Source organism: Scatophagus argus, chromosome 20 (assembly GCF_020382885.2).
Source record: "Scatophagus argus isolate fScaArg1 chromosome 20, fScaArg1.pri, whole genome shotgun sequence".
Classification (NCBI taxonomy): domain Eukaryota; kingdom Metazoa; phylum Chordata; class Actinopteri; family Scatophagidae; genus Scatophagus; species Scatophagus argus.
This window is the reverse complement of record NC_058512.1, coordinates 17235143-17262498: the sequence shown is the minus strand read 5'-3', so window position 1 is coordinate 17262498 and position 27356 is coordinate 17235143. Positions and strand designations below refer to the sequence as shown.

General features: G+C 38.8%; 1 protein-coding gene across 13 annotated transcripts in view; it reads left to right on the top strand.

Annotated features, from left to right (window-relative positions):
* Positions 1 to 27356, top strand: part of LOC124051630 (transcription factor 4-like) — a 211781-nt gene that overhangs the window by 108780 nt on the left and 75645 nt on the right. For all 13 annotated transcript variants that reach the window (XM_046375195.1, XM_046375193.1, XM_046375200.1 and 10 more), the window contains 2 exons: positions 7864 to 7990; positions 9972 to 10021. In XM_046375195.1, the coding sequence (XP_046231151.1) occupies positions 7864 to 7990; positions 9972 to 10021 (177 nt within the window). The remainder of the gene's footprint in view (positions 1 to 7863; positions 7991 to 9971; positions 10022 to 27356) is intronic.

Here is a 27356-nt window from a genome sequence, read left to right as displayed (position 1 = left end):
GTATATATTTTATATTAAGCTGCTTCAGGTTCAGGGTATTGTTCACGCTGTGGGAAAAGCTCCATTATACCTGACTTGGTGTTAAATATTCCTAAAGTGCCACTGCACCTTTACAGGTTTTCTCAGTCAGCTCAATCTATAGACAGGTTTGAGGTTAGAACACAAGTTTTTCTATAAAAGGTAGATTTTTTTTTTAATTATTTCATACATTTGATTTCTGTATTTGTGCTGGTTTGAAATTGGCTCTGATGGAAAAGGGTGACATTTGTTACATACTTGTATGTACCAATCAGAACATGGCACAAAATGGTATGGGAATGCAACCTGTTACATGGTTATTTGTTTATATTGCCAGGCTATCAATTGTAATTTAAACACACTTACACAGACCTGATAAAGCGGATGCTGTTTTGACTGTTACATCCTGTGGCAGTTTTTTTTCCTAAACTTTAACTTTGAACATTGCTGAATATATACTGTTTTAAGGGGCTTTAATCTATTCTCTTCTCAGTGGTTGTGGAAAGAGTCACTTTGTAGGTTGAGACACAATTTGGACCATTGCCCGCTCACTTCGGCTGATTTTAGATTTGCTTATCTGACCAGCCTGTTGTAGACGTGAGATTAACTGCAGCTTCAACCTTTAACTACTGACTTTAAGAGTTTTGTTTTCACTGAAAGCTGCTGCCTCCTCAGCAAACACAGGTGAGTGGACCCAAACAGTGAAGCTGTGGGCCACACAGATGTGTGTAGGTGCAGAGGACTGTTCAGAAATAACAATGTTCATCGTATAAGTTTTATCTCTACACTCCGGTCTGTGTTTGTTCCTGATTATAATGACTAAAACTACAAAGTAAAGGCAGCTGGGAATGAGGCATGATGGGATTGATCAGTTCAAGATGGCACCGCAGGGAGGCCAATTTTTCATTCTCTTTTCATCTCTCTTTTCATCTCTGAATATAAATCTGTCTCTCCATCTATCATTCATTCACTTCCCGTCTCCTCCTCTTTCTTCTTCCTTTTTCCCTCTTTCTTTTCCTCTATCAGTCCTTGCCGCCTTCTGTACTTTTCTTTCCTTTGCCAATACCTCTGCCTCCACTTCTGCCTCTCTTTTTCTGTTCCTTCTCTTTCTTGCCCTCTTGCTCTCTCCCTCCTCTTTACTCTTACCCTCCTTTTTGCATAACTTCTCTTTTTTACTTCCATCCATCCTACCTTTCCTTCCACTCTTCCTTATTAGCATCTGTAGCCTTTCTTCCTTACCTCTTTTCTTTCCCCTCCTCCTTCATCCTCTCCTTCACTTTCTCTTTTCATATCTTTCCCATCTTCCTTCTCTGCTCGTCTCCTCTTTGTCACTTCCTTTTACGTTCTTCTCTCCTTTCTTTCTCCTTTTACCTTAATGTGAGGTACCTTTACCTTTACCTTACCCTCTTTCTCTGCTGTAACTTCCATATTTCCATTCTTCTGACTCTTTAGCTTCTTACTTCCCTTCTTGCTTACTTTCTTCCTCTTTCTTTTTTCTTTTTTCCTTGCTTTCACCCTCTCCCATTTAATGCCTCTGTCCTTGTCTTCTTCCTCTTCCTCTTCTCCCCTCTTTGCCCACTTCCTTGCCTCCACAGTTTTGCCTGCATCCTTCTGTCTTTCTCTGTTTCCTCCCTCTAAACGACTGTCTCCCCCTTCATCCCACCCCACCCTCTGTTCTAATTGTGTGCAGGAAGCTGCCAGATACTGTGAGGTGTAATGTGCTGCCTGATTCCTCTCTTAGTTTTCTTAAATGATCGCTATTTATTTGTCAAGCCAAGCGTTGAACGCTAATTAAGGAGAAATGCTTTGAACTGCCGTGTGTGTGTGTGTCAATGAATGGTGTGTTACTGTGTGTGTACGTGGAGTGGTTAGAAGATGGAGGAAGTTGTCATTGGCAAGACGATCCCTCACACAACTGTGTGTGTGTGTGTGTTTGCTCTAATCTATCTCTGAGGTTTTTCTTGTTCTGACATTATTCTGAGCACACACACACACAAGCACACACCAATGTTTCAGTGAGTTCAGTGCACACACATGACTGGATATTTCCTCTGTGTGTTTGTGTTGTCATGATGGTTCTGTGACATCATTGGCTGTATCAGTCCTTAAGTTTGATAGTGTCAGGTAATCAGCACGCTGTATCTTGAATGTAACTGGTTGTTATAACCTGCCATAAATTGTTGTCTTTGTTGACGATGTCATGCTCTCTTTTCAGTTGGCTTTGCTGCTTATTAAACATCTAACCATGGCAGCAGTAGTAGTGCCTTGCTCAACGGGACTGAATCTGTAATTGCGGCAGTGATACATCTTAATTAATTCACTGGTTTTGTTAGAGTGTTCAGAAGTGCTTTACAACAGATAGAAAATCACAGAATGAAATGTACAAAGTAAGAATTTATCAGGAATGAGTCAAAAGGAAATAAAAACTAGCACATTACATGATTAAATCCATAAATAAAACTTAGGTGCAGCATCACAAATAAAGTGCAGTGTTTCCCATGAAACACACACCACCACCACCCCGACTCATGGTGACACGGTCAGCTACTAACATAGAGTAATAACAAATTTCAAATATATGGCCCCTTCATCCTATGATATCCAGCAGATGGCATGACAAAACACATGGTAGAAATATGTTTTCAGTCACTGAAGAAGCTTACTGATAATGTTGTGCTTCAGGATCACTGTGTTGTCCTGCCAACTTGGTGATTGTGTGGTTAGATTTAGTGACTTTTCAGGAACCTCTTTGCAATCTTCTTTCTAAAAAGGTGACTCGCAACAAATTTTGCAACTTATTCAGACCATCAGGGAAAAGGCGAGAAATATATTGAATATAATTAAATTGGACTTCATTGCTGTGCATGCTGCTCTTCTGCCTACACTGTAGAGGTCGCAGGCAGTCAGTAGGTGTGGTGTGCAGAGCAGGCTGGAGGACGCTGCAGGAGTGGCACTTTTACTGAGTTTCTGTGGTCAGGCTGATGTTCTTGCTCTGAAACTATGTAAACATTACAGCCTATATAAACACTACATATAGTTCTTTTCTCTCTTACTCCTCTTGATTAGGATTTATGGTTAGGACATTCCTATAGCTTTTAAATATTTAAATAGTTTGGTCTTCTGTCTCTCCTTGCAGATTTATAAAACTTTTTTCTTTACATCAGATATAAGTTATGATGTCCCTGTAGTGAGTTCTTTGTGATTATTTGGCTAAAGATTTCTCTATCTACTTTTGTATGGCTGAAGTTGATCTGTCACTGCTACAGTCACTACTGCTCATGTCAATTAGTGTGTGATGACCTGATCGATATGCAAATTAGTATGTGATATCATCTGAGAACTTGTAGCAACTTTTGGAGCAAGTGCTGACTTCTTTCACTGGAAAAGAGATGCCAGCACTAAATGCATCAACATGTCCAACATTCTCTGCTGCTAACTCTTAAAATGTTTATATTATTGTAAATTCTTATTTCATCTTCACATTGGGCCGTGAGAAGTTATGATGGATATTTCATCTTTATTGTTTTAGACATTTAAGAGAATAAAGGATTGATTGATATGTTAGCTGTAGACCAGGATGTGTGTATTATGTGGTCGCACTATTTTGGCTCTGTGAGTCCAGTTTTATTCATCGCCTCTGCTGGTTTTACTCTGTCTGGTAGCTGCCTCGGGGCCTCACTCCCTCAGGAGTGTGTGTGTGTGTGTGTGTGTGTGTGTGTGTGTGTGTGTGTGTCAGCTGGAGCGAAGCTGGCGTACAGGTGCGCCGCTGCCTCGCCAGCACTTCCTGGTAATTAATGACTTCTTCCTGCCTCTCTCTCTCTCTCTCTCTCCCTCCCTCCATCCCTCTCTCTCTCTCTCTCTCTCTCGCTCTCTCTCTCTCTCTCTCTCTCTCTCTGTCTCTCTCTCTCTCTTTCTCTCTCTGTCTCTCATAGCTGGGATGGTGAAAATTGATGACATCTGAGCATTTGCTTTTTCAGTCACATAAGGACAGAGGGTTGAGTGGGGGAGGAAGAAAGTTAGGAGAGAGAGAACAGCTATGCTGTATTTTTAAGAAATGTCCCTTTTTTATATTAAAGTCAAAATATTGAATGCAATAGTTATGTAGTTATCTTCCTGAGAGTGACATGAGAAGATAAGTGCAGAGTAGAAAGCTGGAGTCAGGGTGTGGTTAGCCTAGCTTAGCATAATGACTGTAAACAGGTGGAAAAACTAGCCAGCCTCTGTCCAAAGTTCAAAAACACACTCACCAACATATCTATACCTCACTAATTAACACACTGTTTTATCTGTACGTGTGTTTTTGAGGGGGTGTACATGCTGGTCCGCAATCGGCCATCCATCTTGACAACTATTTTATTCTGTTCTTTTCTTGTCTGTCTCCTGAAGTCTCTTCCTCTCTCTGCACCCTTTCCCACTCAGTCTTCCATTTCTCTCTTTTGTTGTTCTCTGTCTCATCTCTCTCTCTCTCAAAATTCCTGATCTTTTTTTTCAGTTTTTCTTTCTGCTCTCTCTCTCTCTCTCTCTCACTCTCTCTCTCTTTGTGTCTCACTTTCTTTCTCTGGTAATCTATCTTAGTTAATATCGTCTCTGTGAGCAGCTGGGTACCGAAGCTCAGTCAGCTCTGTGAGAAACAGATCTCTGCTTGTGTCTGTGTGTGTGTGTGTGTGTGTATGTGTGTGTATGTGTGTGTATGCGTGAGAGAGAGAACACAGAGAGAAAACAAGATATTGTAGAAAGTAAAACAGTAGCAAGAGGAAGAGCAAGGCGAGATGCTCATGATTATTATCAAAAGTGTATGAGACTGGAATTCTACATATATGAAGATACATATGAATATCTCTGTGTATCTATACAGGCAAGAGACTTATGGGTAACTGTGAATCAGAGACGAGCCAACACATGCGTCCTACCAAATCTCAATGACATATTGTGCGGACCTGGATGTCAATATGTTCGGCTGAACAATTTTCCTGTTAGGAAGGGACTTTGAAACAAACACAAAGATGTCCAAAAGATGTCTGCCTTCTCTCTCAATTCAGTGTAATCTGATTACTTTAAATGAAAATCAAGTGAAAGGTGTGTTGGATTCAAAGTGCAGCCTCGCGTTCTAACACGCTAAATTAAGATGGTGAACATGGGAAACATCAGCATTTTAACAGTGTCATTCGCAGTGTGTTTGCAGACAGATGGCGTGTATTACTGCTCTTTTTGACCACGATTGCTTCTTATCTGGTGGCATATTGTGCTGCTGCATTTTGCATGGGATCTAATTAAAGTGGTATTTAACTTGTCCTTGTGTACCTCCTCTCAGACCAGGTCTCTTAGAAAGAAATCATTCATGTATATCCAGTTTGATCATTTTTCAAATAATATTTGTCAAATTCTGATTATGTTCTGTTCCTGAGGTGCACTCAGCCAACTGACAAACAGGCACATAAAGTTACTGCTGTCCTCTGTGGCTCTGGAAGAGCTCTTCAGTTCTCAAAAGAGCACTGATCATGTAATGGTGACGTCATCAAAGTTTGTATTGGGCTCAGCCTTTTAATTTATAATAGAAAGTCTTGCAAAATCAGGATGTGGTCATTTACCAAGCAGGGAAAATATGTGTTGCATTATGGGAAATGTAGGATTCAGTGGTTTAGGGGCTTGCCCCATACTAGAGATGGATATCTCAGTCTCTGGTGCTGCAATCTTGACCATCCTTTTCATACTATGTCTCGCTTAAACCACTCAAACGTTTGGAACCAAAACACTAAATTGCTGGAATACCCCTTTAACTCCTCAGTGTATTACTTATGGTGGTATCCACGAAAACAAAACTCTGCTGAGCAGATAGTGTGTAGTGAAGTGTAACTGACGGGGACAGCGAGACAAACAGGTAAAAGAGGGACAGACAGAGGGACAGACGGCTATTTTGTCTCTCTTCCAGTTGCCTGGGCGACCGGCCTGGCCTGGCTCGATGCTCGAGTGCGAGAAGAAAAAACAAAGAAAAGAACAGAAAAGAAAGAAAAGCGCCACAATCAATGAGACCCTTTTTGTTTTAGTGGGAACCCCCTTTTACCCCCGACGACATACACACACTGAAACACACACAGACAGAGGAACAGGATGACTGAATTGGTGTGTGATGGTGTGTGTGTGTGTGTGTGTGTGTGTGCTTTTGTGTCTGACTCCCTCTCCCTCTGTGTGTGTGTGTGACTGACTTTATTTAAGACAAGGGCCCTTTTGTTTTAAGCCAGAGAATGGCTCTGAGACCGAGGCTGGCCCTGTAATTGGCCTACTTAGGCCCTGTTTAGCATGAGAAAAGCCTTCCTTGGCCCGCCAGTGCCAAGCTAACTCTTGTTTTCAGCCACAGAGAGGACAAACGTGCTGATCAGAATTCAGATTAGCCCAAAAAACATCCATCCCCCCCCTCCAAACACACTTCTCCACTCTCTGCTTTAAATACACTGCACACTAATTACTTAACGAGAAAGCTGGGAAAAAAAAATCTACCCTTTAACGGAGTGGTGATGGAGTCTATTTAAGGGTGTGGGGGGGGGAGGGGGGGGTCTTTCTCACTCCTTCCATCCGCACTAACTTTTTGTGCCACTTTAAAAAAAAATGACCCTCTCCTCCATCCTTCTCTCTGTCTTTTATTCTGGCGTTCTCTTCCAAATCAGCCCAGACACCACTTGTTGCTGCCGAATCATTGAACTTAATTAGCGGGACAATGTGTGAGCGGTTTGCTAAGTTTGAGCCGTAAACAGAGTCACACAGATAGAGGAGGGAAAAAGCAGCAGTGAGGAGAAGTTAGACTCTGAGCTGTGGAGCCGTGAGATGAACGTCTCCACGCTGAGCAGAATGAGGTCGCTCTCATGGAGGTAAATACCGTCACAGCCATGGTTTCATTTGTCATTATCAGCTTTGAGGTGTCTTTGTTCCTGGATGTTAGGTCAGCTTCAAAATCTGTCTGTCTGTCAGTCAGTCAGTCTGTCTGTGTCCATCCGTCATTATCTTTAAGGTAATGTTGTGCTTTTGACTGCACAAAAAAAATATTGAATGGACTTTCAATTCTGACGAATGTCTAAGAACAAATAGACCTCTGTTATATATTTTGTTGAGTTGTGTGCTTTCATCATCCCAAGTATTTCCAGCAATGTTCAATTCCAGAAAAATCTGTAATTTTATTCAAGATGGTTGCCTGACACTGTAACTTCAAGAAGAAAGTCGGAGAATGTGTCTAAGCATAATGTGTGTAAAACTTCAAAACATTGCCTTTACCGTGAACATTTCAGTAACGTTAGATTTTCATCGACAATGGGATCATGTAACGATGAAGATGACGTCATTTGTTTTCATTGTTTAACTGAGGGACCCCTTGTGGCAGAAATTACAGATGAAATTTAAAAAACAAAAAGTAAAACAAATATGTACTGTAATATAACCCTACATTCATTAGATGTGTGTTTAATTGCCATTGATGACAGATTTGATTGCTTTTGAGGAACTTTGGTAATATTCACTGCCACGTGAGTTATTTTGGAGCTGTCCAAAAGATTAGTCATTATCCACTTTGAAACTGACATAAACAGTATTTACAAGACAGAAAATGGTAGTGCCTTATACGCTTGGATCACCTTTTTCTTTGTCTGTCTTGGTAGTTTTTGGGTCATCGTAAATCTCAGTTGATTTTAACAGGCTAACGTCATGCTACAGTCTACATATCTTCAGAAATGTTCCCGTTGTTCCTTGTGAACACTTGTGCGTCCTTTCTGGTCCTTGAGTCACAAGGTGCTATGATTAACAGCCTCTCTTTCTCTCTCTCTCTCTGTCTCTGTTTCTGTCTCATTGTCTCTCGACCAGTCAATACTGGGCGGCGAGTTGGGTTTGGGGAGTCCCGGCGCGGCGTCGCCCACCAAGCCGGCTGGTCAGTACTTCCAGCACTACAGCTCCAACCCACGGAGGAGAGCGTTGCCTATGGACACCATGGGTGAGACACCGCTTACACGCTCACATTATACATCCACTACAAACACACGCACAGACCCGGTGACATTCACGCAAACAGTTCTGTCATTACACGGCTCTCTTTATTCTAAAAATAAATTGGAGTTCTGCCTTTTTTTCAATCCCATGGGTGGAGAAATAATTAATTAATGCATTTAAACTAAGAATAAATTAAAGATACAACAATATACACTCAATTGCCACTTTATTAGGCACACATAGCTAAATCTAATGTATTCTAATATGCCAGTCCTGTAATAAATGATCCACTCATGAAGGTTATCATGTTCAGTTTTGTTAAGACTGTTTTACATGCTTCATGGTTAGCTGGTATAAATGGGAACAAATATTCCAAATATTTCTCAGGATATGATAATACAATCCAATAGCACCACACTATGCAGTCTAAAATTGCAGTAAAGTTGAATGTTTTAACCTTCACGAGGGAAGGCATTACCGCAGTGTTGCTGTGTTGCAGTGTTTCTGCAATAGACTGCATTAGATTTAACTCCGTGAACCAAATAAATTGACAACATAATACATACATATGTAATAAAAACACATTAAATGCATAAAGTTTTAGAAATCTACACCAGCCGGGCATATCAAGCAACGCCACCTGGGGCCTCATGTGAGACTTGGATCAAAACTGAAACGTACAACACAAAAGGTTACTTTGGGGTGGTGATGTTTCAACTTCCAACACTAAAGGAAAGAAATAAAATACAACTCTTTCTAACTTTTCTATTTTTGGATTAATTGGAAGACTAAAGTGCAATTTTCTTTCTAACAGTAATGATACTGATAAGTCTCTGTGATTTTTCAAGCCACACACACCTTTGATTCTTACAAATTCCTCGACCACTGGGAACAATAGTGATTTTCTGACTTTCGGCTTTGCTTTTCTTTTTTAAGTTCAATTCTTACAGCCCAAATGTTTTGTTTTGTTTTGTTTTGTTTTGTTTTGTTTTTTCAATAAGAAAGATGTTTTTCTGATCTGACCCAAAACCAAATATAAACTGATGAAAGATAAGAACAGTGCCTGAAAAACTGTAACATTTTAACAGGTTTTAGACCTAAATCAAGAACTGAGTGATCAACTGCAACAGAATCTCAATATTTTCATCATTATACCATGGAAATCTTTTAAAAATAGCTGAAATAAAGCAGAATGTAAGCAGTCTAATTTAAGTAATGGTTTTCCCTTATTTACGTTCCTCTGCCCAAACAGGAACTTTTTTCAGTGACTTTGGTGAAACATTTTAACCTGGAATGAATCCAGGTTAACAGCCACTGTATGATTTCATAAACTCTGTTGTTTTGTTAGAAGCCCAGGAACTGAGAGTGTGCGTTCATGTGTCTGTTTGTCTGCACGTATGTGTTTCGAAAGGGAACGTTGAAAAAAAAAAAACAAAAAATACAGGCAAGTCTTTTAGAAAGCAGGACAATAGTGGCCATGGTGTAGCCTTGGTAGCGTTAGCCTTGAGAGGATACAAACACGTACACACACACACACACACACACACACACACACAATGACAGCTATGGGCCAATCCTCCCCGCCCCCCCAAAAAAAGTCCTCTTTCATTTTTCTATCAAAGTCTCACCTTCCCAGTTGATAGCCTGCTCCCTCGCTCTCCTTGACAGAAACCCTGAAAAATAAAAGGAACATGTATAAAGCTGCCCTCCTTCTGTTCATCAAGCCAAAAAGAAAAACAGCAACCTTTTTGTATCCCATGGTTTGATTTTCTTCATCTTATTGTGTCACATTTGGTTGCAGTAATAGCTTTTTATCTTTTTATTGATGGTGGTGAGAAAAGTGGCCTAATTTTTTCTTTTTTTAGCTGATCGATTAAATTCTAACAAGTCAAACCACAATGTCTTTTTAAGTGGAAATAAAAGCCTGCTGTCCTGTTTAAACCCTCATGTATTGTTTTGTTGCTTTTTTTCCCCCCCTCTTTTAGAGGTTCACACAAAAAAGGTGCGGAAGGTCCCTCCCGGCTTGCCATCCTCAGTAAGTGATAATATGCCTTTTTTTTGTTATTTTGGCGGGATTGTTGCTGCTTCAAGTGTGTAACACTGAAGAAAAGGCTGCTGATGCTCCTGCATGTTTGGAATCACTGAACTGGTTTTGTAACAGAAAAAAGGAATGTGGAGTTGTGGAAAAGCTGCACACATTGCCAGGTTTTGTGAATTTGTTGAGATGAAGATGACGCTGCCTGTCGGAGCCGAGCAGGACAGAAACAGCTGTCGGGTTTTTATTGTAGGTTTTTGGGAGAATCAACTGGAAGAAAATTTCATGCCAGAATAAATAATCTGACATTAAACAAAGACATTTATTGCTCTTCTTCTAAAAAAAAAAATGACATGATAACATTCTTGGTTTGCAGTGCTTAGTTTTTTAATGAACTGATTCTTTTATGATGGATTGGTTGGATCTATCTGCAGCATTTTGGACTGAAACTGTCACCACTCGATCCACTTGGCTGTTGGTTGCTTTGTTTAGCAGGTTTGAAAGGGTAGGAGTCCTAAAGACAACAAGAAGTTGTGGAGAAGCTGCACACGTTGCCTGATTTTGTGAAATTGTCGAGATAAAGAAGACGCTGCTGGCAGAGCAGCAGGGCTGGACGCAGACAGCTGTCGGCTTTTTGTTGTTAGTTCTTGTTTTTAGGAAGGAGTTTCAGTCCAGGATAAATAATCCACTGTTAAAAAATTAAGCATATTGTTTTAAAAATTTGTGATGTGGTAAAAGTTAATATTAATCACAACTTTTTTTTGTTTGTTTGTTTGTGCTTCTATTTAGCATTTATAAGCCATATAAAAAATATTTAACACTGGTTTATGTATGCTGCTATAAAGACACATTAAAGTATTTATTAATGTACATTACATGACAGCATTTTATACTATTACAGCTGCACTTGCAGATGCTTTTAGGAGTCCTAGTTGACGAAAAATAAAAATTAATTAAGACTTGTATGTTCTACCAGCAGTGTGTTATAAAGCATTTATTAAATGTTTTTATACTCTATATAAATAACAAAATTATTTGTTTTTTTATGGAACGCAATGACCACAATTCAAAATGTACATTGATTTCCCCAGTATTGTTTATTTAGTTGATTCATGTATCAGGTGTCGGACTTTGGGGCATTTTGGAATTCTGATTAGAGAATTTGATCATGGAGGAAAATCCATTCACCAAATAACTACTGAAGAAGCGATTAGTCAAGTGATGGAAAATGAATCACCAACTGTGCCAGTTACCACACCGGACACCAACCAGTGCTAATAACAGCTTATCAGATGTAAGGAATTTCTGCTTTTCTCTGTTTTAGGCCACTGCAAGAAAAATATTTAATCTGACTATCTGGCCAGACAAAACATTTGTCAACTAATCGTCATTAGTTGCAGCACTAAATAGATTATCTGTGAAATGAAACAGGGATGTTTTTTATGTGGACAAAATCCAACAGAAAAGAGACAAATTATCAGTTGTCATTATTTGTGTTTCATCTGGAGCTACAAGAATTGACCCCAGCTGTTGTACTGAGGCCTGAGACGAGGCAGCAGAATGTGACTTTATATTTTCTGAAGAGACTGTTCAACTTATCTGCAGGCTCTAATTTAACATGTTAGAATTTCTTACAACTTAAAACAACAGCCTTGCTTTTCCCAGAAATTATTTGATCAGTCAATTACATGATGACTGTTTTGTTAATCACTCGAATCTGGTGAAGATTCCAAACCGCCAGCGTCTCATTTTTGACAGTTTGCTGTTATTATCTGTTCCAGTTGAATCTATTTTTGTGCTGGCAGCTGGTAGAGAATGTCTTTGCAATGAAACTGACAATGAAAATAACCTCTTTTATGAGCTTTACTGGTCATTGGATGCATTTCTGATTTTGAGTTGTTTTACATGTGGAGAGTTTTTTCTTTTCTTTTTCTTTTTTCTATTGCTGACCTCATTAATCGCCAGTTAACGATGGCTGAATGTACGCCGTGTCAGCCGACTCTTTGGCTCGGCAGGAGTCCGCCTTTCTGTGGCCTCGGCCCGCTTTGTCCACGCTTCCTCCTCTATTTCCTTCACCTCTCTGTGTCTACATCAGCCTGGGGATGAAGGGGAGAGAGAAAGGAGGAAAGAAGGGGAAAGAGGGTGTTACAGAAAGAAAAAGAGGAAGCGAGGTTTGTTTCACAGGTTGGATTTCATTTTTGTGTATGTGTGAGGTAGTAGTTTAAGCACTGAACATGTGTAACATTCCTGTACTTTAACTGATGCTTACATTATAGATTTTATACTCTACATGAAAACAAAATAGTTTGTTCTTCATGCCACAATAAAATTCACATTCTACACACATACATTCAAACAAAGACAGGTGCTTTCTGTGATGTAACCTAACCCATGATGGACAAAAAAGATTATGTTTCATGTTATAATGTTTATGGTCTTTGTCGTTTCTGTGGGGAAGGAAAATTCAAATACCTTTGGTAGTATAAAACATTAATTCATGACTTCCAAACAATCTTAGCCAGACCTAATTTTTCAGATATCTTGCATAAATCTGCACTACATTTTACCTTTGCACTGTACTGTAGGTGAACACACCTCCTAAATCATTCTCCCACAACATTTTAGAGGGAATGCCATTGCATATAAAGCAAATGGAATGGATGCGATGAGAGAGAAATTAACCCGAGGCAGTGTGAATATGTGAGTCGCAAATGTTTCACTTGAGTGGCTGAGTGGCTTCATGGACTTAATAAACGTACAGAAACAAGAGAAAAAAGGGCAGGGAGCGGAGGAAAATAACACAAACAACTAGAGTCGTAGTGCTGATTTCAGTCAGAGGCTGACATACTTACAAACACACTACATGGCTAGCTAGCATACAGCTTATGTCTGTACAGTGGGTTTATTAGTGGTTTGTGTTGGCATATAGAAGTTGCAGTATCTAAGTAAAACTATCATCCTAAAGTGTCAGTGATGAAATGTAACACTGTACATTTACTCAAGTACAGTATTGTTGTATTTGAGTATTTCCATTTTCTGCTCCTTTATGCTTCCCTTCCACTTTTTGCTCTACGTCATTTATTTGATAACTTTATTTACTAGTTATTTTGCAGATTGCCTGCTACAGAAAAGAAAAAAAAATCAAAATCACTGATTCTGATAATGAGAAAAATGCTGAATATCAGATCCAACAGTCACCCAAGTTGATTTCTAGTATAGAGTATATATACATGTAAATATATGTCTAATTTACTTTTACTTTTCATACTTAAGAACATTTATTGCTGGAAAACTAGTTTTGATAAATTTAATATCAGATATTTTCAGAATTAAGTCCTATTTGTGTGGGTCGCTTTGACTTTTAATATATATAGCACTGTACTATAGTATAGTAATATATTGTTTAGTTTTTTTCAACTTTTGGGTCCTTTTTAAGGGAGTTGTTGTGATAACCAAGCTGGGACGCAGGATGTGATCCCCAGTACTTGGTGAAAGAGTCCTGAAATTTGGATGACATTGCACGTCTAACCATTATGGTTGTAAATGTCTTGTGTCAACAGTCTGTGATCCATGTTTTAGATCTCTGTACTTGCTTTGCCTGATGTCTGCTGCACTCTGAGCCGCTTCTGCTCTAACCCTCTCTGTTTCCACCCTTGTGATGTGAGTAATCCCGCCTGCTTCCCCCCGCTTACATCAAGAGAGAAAGAATGAGGAGAGGAGCCACAGCCTGTGTGAAATGGAGAGTTGGTTTGACGGCTGCAAAGTAAATTCAGAGCCACTTTATGCTTGCTTGTTGGCATGACTATCAATAGCAAAAGAAAGCGCAAACTTTGTAATTATATGTCGTCTTTTTTAGAAACAGGTCCTTTTCTTGTTTTAGATGTCTTTGAATCAGAGCGGCACAGGCTCTGTCCTACCATGAGTTTTTTAGCATTAGGACCTTGTCTTGAGCTGTGAGCTGAGCTTTTATAAAAAACATAACATCAGACTGCTGACAGGTATTCATTTTCACAATCACTTCTGGTTTGGTATCTTAGTTTCTAAACTTTGCTTAGGATGGAAACATTTACACTTAAGCAAGACATTTTAAAAAGTAGACATTATGTGGAAGTAGCAGTCAAAACGGTAATATTATCTTTTTTATCCAGCTATTTTTGTATCTGGTTACAATGCAAACATGGAATGTTAGTTTAGTTATAGTGCCTGTTCATCAACATTTCAAGAAATACAGGCTAAAAGTAGGTGTTATGTAGCTACAATAACAGCTATTGAAATGATTCCATTGTTATACATCAAACATTATCACATCAAACATCTATTATTCCATAATAGAATAGCAATGAAATTTATTTAGTTGTTCCCCACTGTATTTTTTTTTTAACATTGCTGACCTATGAGCGTGGTTGTTCTATATCTGGAGCAATGTCACTTTCTCTAATATGCAACATGTATATATACATAGGTGTGTTGAAAAACCTGTAGACTTAAAGGCAAAAAACAATTTACAATAAATAAAAACTGTCTAATATGAATCACATGACGCCATTTCTGAGTGGTTGAAACAAGCGACTAACCAATCTCGAAAATAGCTTGACATGCTTTACTAAGACATGTAACTATGCCATAAAGCTGTGTCTCACCAAGTCTCCTGTTTAATTTGACAAAAAATACCTGAATAAGCTGAAGTAATACCTAGTGTGTGTGCAGCTTTGATGTAAATGAGACAGCCTAAACTTGTTTTATTGTCTCCTAAGAGTGGTTGTGTTTAAGGTTGATATAAAGACACTGCACAAATCCAGCGATGGATGTTGATTTTTCTTTCATCGCACACTGTCTCTTGTTGGCATTCAAAGCTATAGAAAACAATCACATATGACATTCATTGTTAGGGCCTTGCTGTAGAGATTGAACCTGCAGCCCTGTCAGCTGCTTGTTTTTGACTCATATCAGTCCCATGAAGATTTTTCTCGGCTCCCGTTTGTTTTTTGAGGCTCAGCATTCTGGTGTCTGGTCAGAGATTCCACGCTCCTCTCTGGAACATTGTTTTTTGTTTTTGTTGTGTGTGTGTCGTCGTCGCCCCCCCCCCCCCCCCCCCCCCCCCCCCCCCGAGGATGGTCCGGCCTCCAAACCTGCTGCCAACAGCTATGGCGCTGAGGCTGAAACATGTTTTTCTTCCTGCTCTCAGCAGCCAACTGAGCTGTTTGTGATCATGTTTTAGTGTTTTTAATGCAGAAAATGTCAAATTTATTTGTAACGGTTTTATTGATCTTGAGATCTATGCTTCTAGAAATAGTTTGGGGGATTTTAGGGATTCATTTGTACGTGTATGTTAATTCTGTAGGAAACATTCAGTTTCATTCCAACGACAGTCAAGCTCATAAAATCTTTTTAAAAAACATTTCAAACGTGGTTGTGAATGGAGGACAACACGAAGCTGATTGACTGAGTGATTAGACCCTAAAACAAAGCTTTGATTGGTCGGTTTGGTTTGGTCTGATAGTGACAGAACTGGATACTTAACCTGTTTCTGATTTAATATTTTTGACAAATTCACATCAAATTTTCACAGCTGCTAGATGAAAAATACTTTGATTTCCTGATTTATGTTTTAGTCAGTTGTTTCCCACTTACTTACACTCTCACTTTCCTTTTCACTTCTTTCGATGGAATTAAAAGTAGTATTACTTTAGGTATAGCCTATACATAGAGAGTAAGAGCAGTTGCATTAATGCAAAATCTAACTGATAACTGAACTGATGCTGCTCAATATACCGTTTACAATACATTTAAATTATAAGAGTAAGTAAACCCCACATGGCAGAATGTTAAATACACATAAATTCCCTTTATAATGTTTATCTGTATTTATGTATTGGTTAATGTAAATATCAAAATTGTGTGTTTTTTCGAATTTTAAATTGTTCCATTCCGATTTTCCCACTCCAATCTTGAAGTACTCTTGATTGTATTTTCATAATGCTCAATCATTTTTAAATGTTTTAATTAGTGAGATTTATTTAGCATTTATATAGAAATTGGCATACTGGCAGTGCTGTTTGAGAACCATTGTTGCATGGTGACATTATATGAACATTTCACTTAAATGTGTGTATAACCAAAGCAACAACAATCATAAAACAGGACCTGTAGTATGAACTGATTTATGACTGAAATGTGATAAAAACCAGACTGACTCAACTGAAAATAAAGACTGAATTTTAGGAGGACATGAGATGCAAGACAACAGTATGACTGCAACAGGACCAAATAAATGAAGTATCATTTTCTCACGGTGTTTTTTGAATGATGATGATGAGCAATTCTTTTAGGTTGAACGTAACTGCACACATGAAATAACACACGCGCAGACACACACACACACACACATACAGACTGTCCAGTCGGCACCTGCTCTGAGTACCAGTACAGCTTCACAGAGGAATGCTTGAAATGTAAGTGTGTGTGTGTGTGTGTGTGTGTGTGCATGGTTCCATGGCGATATACAGAGGCCGCAAACAAAAGTTGTCTTTGTGAGAAAACTGGCTGGTCTCCGGTCTAATGTTAAAGGATGGTTTAAGATGCTTTCAGGTCTTTTCTGAGACAATTGCTTGCCAAACTGACAGAGTTATAGTTAGGTGGAATTATGCCTCCTGTCCAAACTGGTCTTGAAGAAATACTCCTGTGACATGACTGCACTGAAAGAATTTCATATCCACAGTCCTAATTCAGTGCAAAAAAATACATTCCAAAGGTCAGCTGAGGTTCGTGTGAGGCTTCAGCAGTTTTAGATAGCTGTATCCTCTGAAGTAACAGTGTTTATTAATATGATGTCATGAGATGGTGTATAATTAGGCACCACTTTTAAGAACATCTCACGTCAGTTATTTTAAGCTTTTAGTGTGTCCTTTAATGCAGAGTTTTGTTTGTGCAGGAAAGGATGAAGTGACTTCCATCACACACCCTTCGTTGTCATAGTCATATAAGCTGTGGTTGCAGTTTGGTTAGATTTAGGAAGAAAACAACTTGATTTAGTTTAGGAAAAGATCATACATTTTGGGGGAAAGTCATATAAGTTAAAGATTCTAACGACTGTAAGTTAAAATAGATCAACGTTGACTGACGCTTTTATAAGTGCTCTGACAGGCAAGATAATGGACAAGCAAAATGCAAATATAAAAAACACACCCAATGACATTAGCATGTTATTCATGTACCATTTGGTGAGACCAGCCTGTATTTTTGGTAAATATAAATAAATAAGTAAATATAAAATCCCTCTTTGTGTTTCCTTGTCTTTCCTCCTGAGCTGTGGCTGAAGGGGGCAGGACAAAACACAGACAGTAAACCTGCATGCCAGCATGAATACATTTACACCAGAGAGGAAGTGTACATTTTGTCCCCCATTTCTCACAATGTAATACGGCTATGGAAGTATTGCCTAACCATTTCCATAACCCTGTCAGTAAATGTATGACATCTGAATATTGCACAAAGACAGACTTGAAAACATCCAGTCCTGAACCTTAACCCTAAAACCAAGTCTTAACCCTCACACAGCCGTTTAAAGAAGTAAGGATCCAAAAAAAGGTCCTCTCATTTTTCAAAAATGTCACTCGCCATCAACATTTAAATCATCTTAACTCAGAACGACAAACCGCATGAAAACAGTTTTGTTATTTTTTCACATTTATGAAGAGAAGTGAGTGTAGTGCTTTCAGATCAGTTTCCTTTCTTTTTCTGTGTTCGTGCTGACATGCGTTAAAGCTGCAGTGATCACTGTGTGGCCACTAGGGGCAGAAATAACAACTCACATTTGGACATCAGATGATGTGCTGCTGCAAGATGCTGCACTGATGACATTAGTGAAAAAGCAGTGAAATCTGAGTTTTAAAATTGATTTCATTTGTAGATGTTGGCTGAATATTTAGGGAAATTTTCATCTTTATTTCAGAACTCTTACATAACAATGGAGAAAATACCGAGCTTGTTTCGGCTTTCTGCATTAAGTCACACAGTCATTGCTCAGTTCAAAGAGTTTTAAAGTGTTTTCAGTTGTGTCTGACAGCCTCACTGAATTGCTTGTCATCCTCTTGTCTGTTTCTTTTGATCACTTTATTGGCTCTTAAGGTGACATTTTTGTTTTATATTTGCAGATGTTTCATGTTTAAGAGCCTTTAATTGCACCGCAATTTATGTTCATGATGTTTTAGCCACATTAGTGTTTTGATCTCTAACATAAGGACATTGGACACACTGATTTTTCTGCTTTCTTGGATTCCTATTGCCTTTGCACTTTTTCTGATGAATTTAAAAAGAATTCAAGCCTCTTTAAACTTGCTTTCCTTGTTGTTGTGTTGCTGCCCTCCCATATGCTCCAGCTCCTGAACACAATTCATTTAAGGCAAAAAGTCTTGTCTGTTTTCTTTCATCTGCGTTTCATATCCACTGCGGGTGAAGGTCTTTTTCTTTTAATTAATTCATTGTCTTTTTTCCCCCCCTCCTTCTCGCCTCCCTGCGCTGCAAGTTTGTTATTGTTGTTTGTCAAATTTAGTTTGCTGAGTTGATGATTTACTTTGAGAAACAATTAAACGTCACTTGAGAGGAGAGCGTGGGATGTCTTTGTAATCAAAAGGAAATTAGGCATCAGTTGCTAACATTAGCAGGTTGCAGAGTGCTGTCTCGCTGTTGTTTTTCTTTGTTGGTGTTGGGAGTATAACAGCTTTTTTTTTCTTTAGATATCATTGTTTTAGTTAATTTGTTGTTCAGGCTGATAAAGTCTCTGGCTTGTCCTCAGAGCTTTGCTAATGCTGACAGAACAAACAACAAAACACAGAAATATATATCTAGATTATCCCCAAAAATGACGTTAATGAAAGCATGAAAATGAAGCTATTAAAGGAAATAAATGATATGTGTTTAATGTTCATTCTTCTGTTTCATGTTTTTTTCTTCCTTTTCTTTTCCCCCTAATTCCCCCCCCCCCTCTCTCTCTCTCTCTCTCTCTCTCTCCCTCTCTCTCTGTCTCTCTCTCTCTCTGTGACATTGGGTTCAGCCATTAGCTTGTAAAGGACTGCAAGCAGAAAGGATTTACATGTAAAGATGGTTACATATGAAATAATTCTATGACACAGTTTAGACATCGTTGAATGAGAAGTTTTCATTTTCTAATATTTACATCAGACCTGCTTTTATTTTGCCAAATTGGTTTAAATTTAAATTTAAATTTGTTTTTAAAAAAATTATTATGCTGATGGATCTTTTCAATATTATGATATTGTGTTTTGGTGAGTGGATTTTGTTGTTTGTGACATGAAGGAGCTTGAATTTTCTGAATGAATAGGAACTGAAACAATCTGAACACGATCATTCTTAATCTGGATCAATAGAATAAATGCAACTTTTTTTTTTTTTATCCAGTTCCAAATTCTGTAAATTCTGATATTTACACTGCGACCATTATTATCAGTAATTATTGTTCCAAGTTGGACATATCATATTACACAATAAGATAATATTATTTTATTGTAAATAATTCAAACTGTATAAGTGAAGGTCTTCGTTTATGCACTCTGCAAAAAATATTACTCATCAGTTAGTTTTGTGGATCTGGATTGTGAAATTTCACAATTTTATCAGGGGCATTCATGATGATTACGTGACTAAATTCCCAAAAATATTGTTATACTCAACTTCTGCTTTAGTTACTTCACATTGTGAAAAAAACACAGGACCCAGATTGTAAAAAAAGATTACAATAATAATTATTATTCCCTATCCTAATATATTAATAATTAATGCCTAGCAGATAAGTTAGGTTATATCAAATTGAAGTACCAATGAGCATTTTATAAAAGCGAAGACCAAAGCCGCAGTGATGAGAGACTTTCAAAGAGCCAAGCAACATAGCCATAAAATCACATTTTTACCTGAAGCTCATCATTTTAGTCTTTCAGTTTTAATCTAGAGGATCCAGAATCTTTAGCTCCCTACCAGCATGAAAACAGACCTTGACTTCCTCTGATATTTGTCATTAGTCATTTAAAGAAGAATCCTGTGATTTCAATTTTTAAGGCCTCCTTTGTGAAACCAGAACCCAAAAAGGTGGAATATTTTCAAACCCTGAACCGATTAAATCCTCTCAGTGATCTGATCGGGTTGAGCTGCTCCCGTCTCTGGCTATTTCCTGCTCTCTCTCTCCCTCTCTTTCTCCTCGGCTCAGATGTGGTTTTGTTTAAAGTCGACAGCGTTAATTAAATTAAGCCAGGTCTTGCAGAAGGCACAGTAGGAGAGCCGGCGGTTCCCGGTGGGCCGCGGGTGGAGGAAGGAAGGGAGGTGGAGAGCGGTGTAGTTGGGGGGGGGGGGGGTAACAGGGAAGTGGTTTGGTGAGCCATACTGCCCCCTTCAGGTGGCCCCAGGAACCACAGAGGAGCCACAGACCCAGACCCAGTCAACTACCATGGGCTTCAGTTAACTGTTTGTGCACACCTAGAGAGCAATTATCATACAATGTATACACACCATGCTGTTTGGACACGTAATACTGTGTAATGTCAACATTTTTCATCTCCTGATCATGGTATATTAAATATAGGATTTAAATTATATAAATGCAAACCTTTAACAGCACCAGAAAAGCAAACTTAATGACTAATGAGCTGTCTAGTCCATGTTTTATTAAGCTGGCAGTGTGTGTGTGTGTGTGTGTGTGTGTGGGTTTGAGGATAGAAAACAGGACTGTGTATGCACGCTCGCGCACACATACGTACATACACACACACACACACACACACACACACACACAGAGTGGGAAATAAAAACATACTGAAGAAGGTGTTATAATGTTTATCATGAAAATCTACAGATTTCCAGCAGCATGAAAACTCCCTTTGTTCTAATATTGTAGAACAGTAGTAACAAAATACTCAAAAAAGAAATGCGACAAAATAAAAGGAAATTTAAAAACATATATATCCTTGTCAGTTTGTGTGTGATTCCAGCTTTCTACAGTAAAATCACTATGTTTATGATTAAACTGCCTCTAATCTTATATGAACATCCATCTGAAAAACATAAAAACACACATCAACCTCGCCTCTTTGTGTGTGAAGTGGTGCTGAAAATTTTGTGTGTGTGTGTGTGTGTGTATGTGTGTGTGTCAGCATGCTGCTCAAATTAGCGCTGTTATACCAGGCCTTGGCAGGAGATGAAATGAGAAAGAGGCTACTCTACAGGGATGGAGGGGTGAGAGAAAGACCATTTGTATGCAGCTATAACATGCACAGAAAAGAAAAACAGAAAAATGAAAATGTCCACTGTTTTTTTTTTTTTTTTTTGATGTGTTTGTTTAATTGTAATTTAATTATTATAAACATATGGACTAGGTAAAATACAGTATTATTATTGTTATTTCAATTAAATGTGTAGATTGACAGTTGTCAATGACCATGATGCTACTACATGTTCTCAGGGAAGCCAATTGTCACAGGGAGCCGATTTTCTTTTCCTAGGATGGTGAAGGAATTGCCTGCTCTACTCTTCCTCTAATTGGTTAGTACTCTATGCCTTCAGTGGTTGGTGTGGTTAGCTTTAGGAATGAGAATAATAAGGGTAAGTGGATCAGAGGCAGAGTAGGACAGGACATTCCTTTGCCATCCTAAGAAAAGAAATATTGCCCCCAGGTAATATTAAGCTGGAGATCACCATAGCAACAGTGCTAATTCTTCATGCCACTGAGGTGGCAGGTGACAAATGAAACTAACCTACCAAAAACCATGGTTTAACTGAATACACAGAGAATGATTTAAATACACCTTTTATTCCCTTTGGCAAGTGCTCACATAAGAGTCATAATGCACTGAGGTGTTCTGATATAAAACAGTATTGGACTCCACAGAGAAAAAGCAGCAAGCTTTGAACGGTGCCAGTGTCCTGCAGCGGCTTCAGTGTTTATATTAAAGAAACTCAGAGAGCAGCTTCAGTAGAGGATGATCTCATGGCCTAACTGCAACACTCACTCACTCACACACACACACACACACACACACACAGAGGCATAGGCACAGACAGCTGTGTGTTATATTGTGCGGATGTTTCAATGACTCATTCCACTTGAAAACTCCACAGAAATGGCTTAAAAATATCTTTTTGTGTTGTTCATGCTGTGTATGTATACCGCCGTCTACAGTGTCAATGACAAAATCAGTTTGATTTCATAGTGTCCTATTGGAGTGTCCTAATTGGCCACAAGTAACCCTTATGAAATCTGTGCAGCTCTGTTTTGCCGTCTTGAGCTGAACTTTTGTCGGACATCCAGTTTATATTTATTCCTGTCACTCATGTTTCCTTGTCCAAAGAGCTGCATGAACAATGAATAGTTGATTAATGAAACCAAATCATTATCATTTCTATACCATCTCATTTTACTACAAAAGCGTAAATACTGTGCCCCTGGCAGGAGGGAAATGGCACCAGGGTGCTGAAAGTGCTTGTAACAGAATAGTCCTACTTGCTATTGGCTATATTGTCTGTCATAAATATCACAATATAAAATATGTGTTTGTTGTTTAACAGTTAAAATGTTGGGAAATAGGAAGATCTTAGCAAACTTACCCAAATCTTACGACGTCAAATGTTCACATGCAGTTAGGACATGGTGGACGAGCTATTTGCTTGGCTCTCAGCACCAATATGTCCTACGATGGTGTATTCGGCTGCCATTTTGTGTCAGATGGGAATAGGGTTACCAGATGAGAATGGTTAAAATTCAAGACAATTAATTTCTAAAATTAATTGCATGGGACATGTCCAGACCAGCAGTTAGTTAGTTGTCGGTGCCATCATCTGACCTTTAAGTTTCCGCAGCTGCTTTAGTGCTTCAGAGGTGTCTTAACATGAATGAAATAACTTGGAAGTGTTTCCTACCTTTCTGTCCTTGTGAAGACATACATTTGACTTCTGTAACTATCTCTTACTGTCAGACACAAACAGCCTAACCCCTAACCCAAACCCTGACCAGAACCTTAACCAGGACCTCACAAATGACATGTTGCAACATTAGGATAGGTCTTCGGTCCCCCATCAGGACTACTGGTCCAGAGAAGGGGTTGGTGTTTATACCAGAAAAGGTCCTCAATAAGTAACACCCACTCACACACTCTCTCTCTCTCTCACACACACACACACACACACACACACATGAATGCCTGCTGCAGATGTGAATGTTCCCTTGTGCATTCCTGGGCCCAAATATTTGGCTGGAGAAACAGGCAGCAGAGAGCAGCACTCTCTTTTGCTCCAAGGCTACGATGAATATCACATGTTATAACACACACACGCACACACGTACACACACACACACACAAATCACCCCGTACTTGAGGTGAAAAACTGCTTTAAGTTGTTGATAATGCGTTACATATTTATCAATTGTCCTTCCTGGCGCACAAATGTCAGACTCACTTGTGCTTTCTTCATTTGTCAGTTTAGGTTCATTTTTGGATTCAAATCATTTTTCTGCTTTTAAGGTGTCACAGCTTTATAAAATATTGCAAATTAAAACATGGATTTTGGGCAGGGAAAAGTGACAGTAAAGTACGTCCATGAGCTGTGTTAAGTTCAAAGAGGGAATGGCCAGAAACGCATCATCATGTATATAGCAACGTTCCTTTGTTTCTCTACTGACAGCAAATTGTAAAGGCATTTTTTCCCTGTTGATTATTAATTTTCAGATGTCAGAGCTTCCTTGAATGCAGCACGAACTAGTTTGTTGAGCAGAGCCTGCTCACAGCTAATTGCTGTGAGGTTTTAACATGACAAGCTGTCACAACAGTTTTCGAATGGAAAAATTAATTTATGATTGCAGAAAAACAAAATGCAAGAGATATTTATCACAAATTTTCATGCAGATGCTAAATCCTGATGAGTTTTTAAGCTGCACGAGGTTAAGAAGCTCTTCAAAAGCTGTGGGTCGACTCTCTCAGCAATTGTCAGTCCATACATTTGTATATAAACTATGAAGACAAAAGTATTGGGGCACGTGACCATTACACCAATAGGGACTTTAATGATATTTCATTCTAAATGCATGAACAGCTTTGTGGCAATAAAAGCTTGCACTCTTCTGTGAAGGCTTTCCACAAGATTTTGAAGTGTTTCTGTGGGAATTTTTGCCCATTCATGCAGAAGAGCATTTGTGAGGTCAGACACTGATGTTGGACCAAAAGGCCTGGCTCACAATCTCTGTTCCAGTTCATCCCAAAGGTGTTGGATGTGGTTGAGGTCAGGACTCTGTGTGGGCCAGTCCAGTTCTTCCACACCAAACTCATCCAACATATCTTTATGGACTTTGCTTTGTGCACTGGATCACAGTTATGTCTTGGTATGCTGAAGCATTAAGATTTCCCTTCACTGGAAGTAAGGGGCCGAGCCCAACCCCTTAAAAACAGCCTCATAAAGAGGTGTGTCTGGATACTTTTGTCTTCATAGTGTATGTATGTATATATAACTGAAAACAATCTCAAAGGGAGATTAAATCACTTCAGTAATTTCAATAAAACAACAGTGTTTGTTAACGTTGTTCTTATAAGAGATTGGGTTTCAATAAAGCCTGCATCTTAGGGATCTGGATATCAGCCTCATAACACACACACACACACACACACACACACACACCCTGTCGTGTGGCTGTAATGCATGCTGGTGGTGTGGATTAGCTCCATCTTTAATCGCTGTTTTCATTCCGAGCACGCTCTGTGTAAAGTATACCTGAACACTGATCTGAGGGGGCCTCTCCTCAGCAGCAGGTTGCACTCTGCGCTGAATGAACTGCTCAGTGGGAGGACAGTCGCTGTCTCACCAAGTCAGTCCCAAGAAACTGATCTTAGGTTTTACTGTTGAACTGGTTAACAGGCTGCAATCCTCTGAGAGTTGACTGAGCTGATCTGAACTTTATGATCTGGACATTTGAACATTTAGCCAAGAATGACCCAAAATGCCCAGAAGTGTTCTTGCTCCACCCATTTCATTACAAGTATTCCAGCATCCCAGCCTTTCACATCAGCCAGTGGTGATGGATGTTGATTTCCAATAGTTTTTTTTTTTTTCCACGATCTTTTCATTCTACCACTCTACACATATAATTAGGTTTTGACATATTTTCAAGCAAGAAATTAGAAATATGTGTTCTGTTTTCAAAATAGTATCTACTTTAAAATTTGCTCCACTTGATTTGAGGGCAGGCTAGCTAGCTAGTTTTTTTCTCAGCAAGACCTTTTTTTTTTTTTAATTATGCCACTGATGTCTTCGTACGTCTTCGTTTCAACAAAACTAAGAGTTCACAGCCTTACTGGCTGATGCGTTCAGGCATCCTGTCTATGTCAAAGACAGGATGAAATTGTATTATTAGTCGCTGCCTTTGTTGGAAATAAGACTGGTTATTGAACAGTAGTAGTCTACTTTTTGGGTACCAGTGCATGAAAAGTCATTTTATAAAGCAGAAATTCCCAACAGATAATTTAGTTTTAAGTTGCATATTTGGCAAACATTCACTCAATATCGAGCAGCTTCTTACTCAGTTTCACCCTCTGTTGTCTGTAAGAGGAGGTTGAGCCGTTGCTCTCAACTCCAGGGGTTTCACTTAGGGACCATCAGTAAATTACTTTTCAGTGACACAAAACCAATGACATTTGTAATATCTTCATGCTGACAAGGTTGTATGGGTGAAAAATTCCAATGGCTTTTATGTCTTCATCTTAATGGGACCATAGATATCAGTACCAAATTTCATGGCCTTCCATGCAATCGCTTTAATATTTAAAACCTAATGGACCAATCAATGGACAGAATGATGTTGATATTCCTGGTGGCATGAAAAATAAAATGTTTCTTTGACAATTTTCTTTGAAAAACAGTGATATTTGCATTTTTGTATATTGTAATATTTGTTTACAAGTCACAATTATGAATCATGGCTGTTGATGTGCACAATTTTTACAAGTTAGAAAATAACAGTTGTGGCGACTCCCATTTTGCACGGCTAGCCTTCAGAGTAACTCCTGAACATCTATGAAAGCAGAATTCTCTCGAAAATATTCTTAAAGTGGTATGACAAGCTTGTCTTCCTTCAACAAGTCACCTCCCCTCCTCTGGCTCCTCCTTTATTCTCGAACTACAGGAAGTTGAAGTTGTTGTTTTTTTTTCTTTGTAAAACTCCACTGTAGCACTTCCTCCAATTTGTTGAATTTCTCAAAATGTTCCGTTTGTTAGGCTGAAAAGAAAATCACAGCAAAATCACCATAAGGGCTGCTTTGCATTTTTAATTAAGAAACTAACATATGAATATATTTGCATATTATTGAGTTGCAGATTAAATCATGCATACATAATTAGCATGCAGCAGCGCTTGTTCGTCTCTCTCTCTCTCTCTCTCTCTCTCTATCTCTCTCTCTCTCTACACTGTGCTTACTGTTTTTTCAGCAAGCTGTGGTTCTGATGAATGCCAGACACACACCACACACACATGCACACACACACACACTCACGCACTTCTTCAGACACTCAAACACTCACATCACAGACACACTTACACAGGCTCTCCAAACACTTTTGGTACTCTGTGTGTGAGTGTGTGAGTGAGTGTGTGTGTGTGTCTGAGTTTGTTTTTTGGAGGAAAATTAGCGTCTGATTTTCTCCGTCAGAATTGAGGCCACGTCAGGTTTTTTTATCTTGATTACACCGGAGAGAGAATGAAGAACTCTTTCTTTCTTCTTTCTCTCATTCCTTTAGTCTGTCAACCTTTCCAAAACCCTAAATAATCCATTATTTAGGACACTTCCATTGTCTGTCTGTCTATTTATCTTTATGTACTTTCATACTTTTGCAAATCTTTTGGCTATGCAATGTAGGATATGTAAGGCTACTCACTGGGGATGAATCATCAACTGAGCAGTGTTGGAGAAGTTACTTGAGAAATGTAATCGATTACTTACTAGCTATTAGTCCTTGAAAAAGAATGTAATGTATGTTATTTTACTAATTACTCAACGGCAAAACTAATTACAATACTCATTAAATTACTTGAGACTGAAAAACTACACACAAAACATCTTCTATATTTAACAGCTGGAGTAGCAGACAGCCAGCAGTCTGACGGTACATCTGATTATCAACAGCTTCTCCCCTGAGTCTGCACCAGGTACCAGGGGCCATATTCAAACATTTTTAGAATACTCTCTGAGAGCTCCTAACTTAGCCTCAACATTTTGATCAAGGAGTACTAGCTTTTAGGAAACTTCTCAACTTTGAGCAATGAAGGGACAGAAGATTTCGCCTTAGTGAG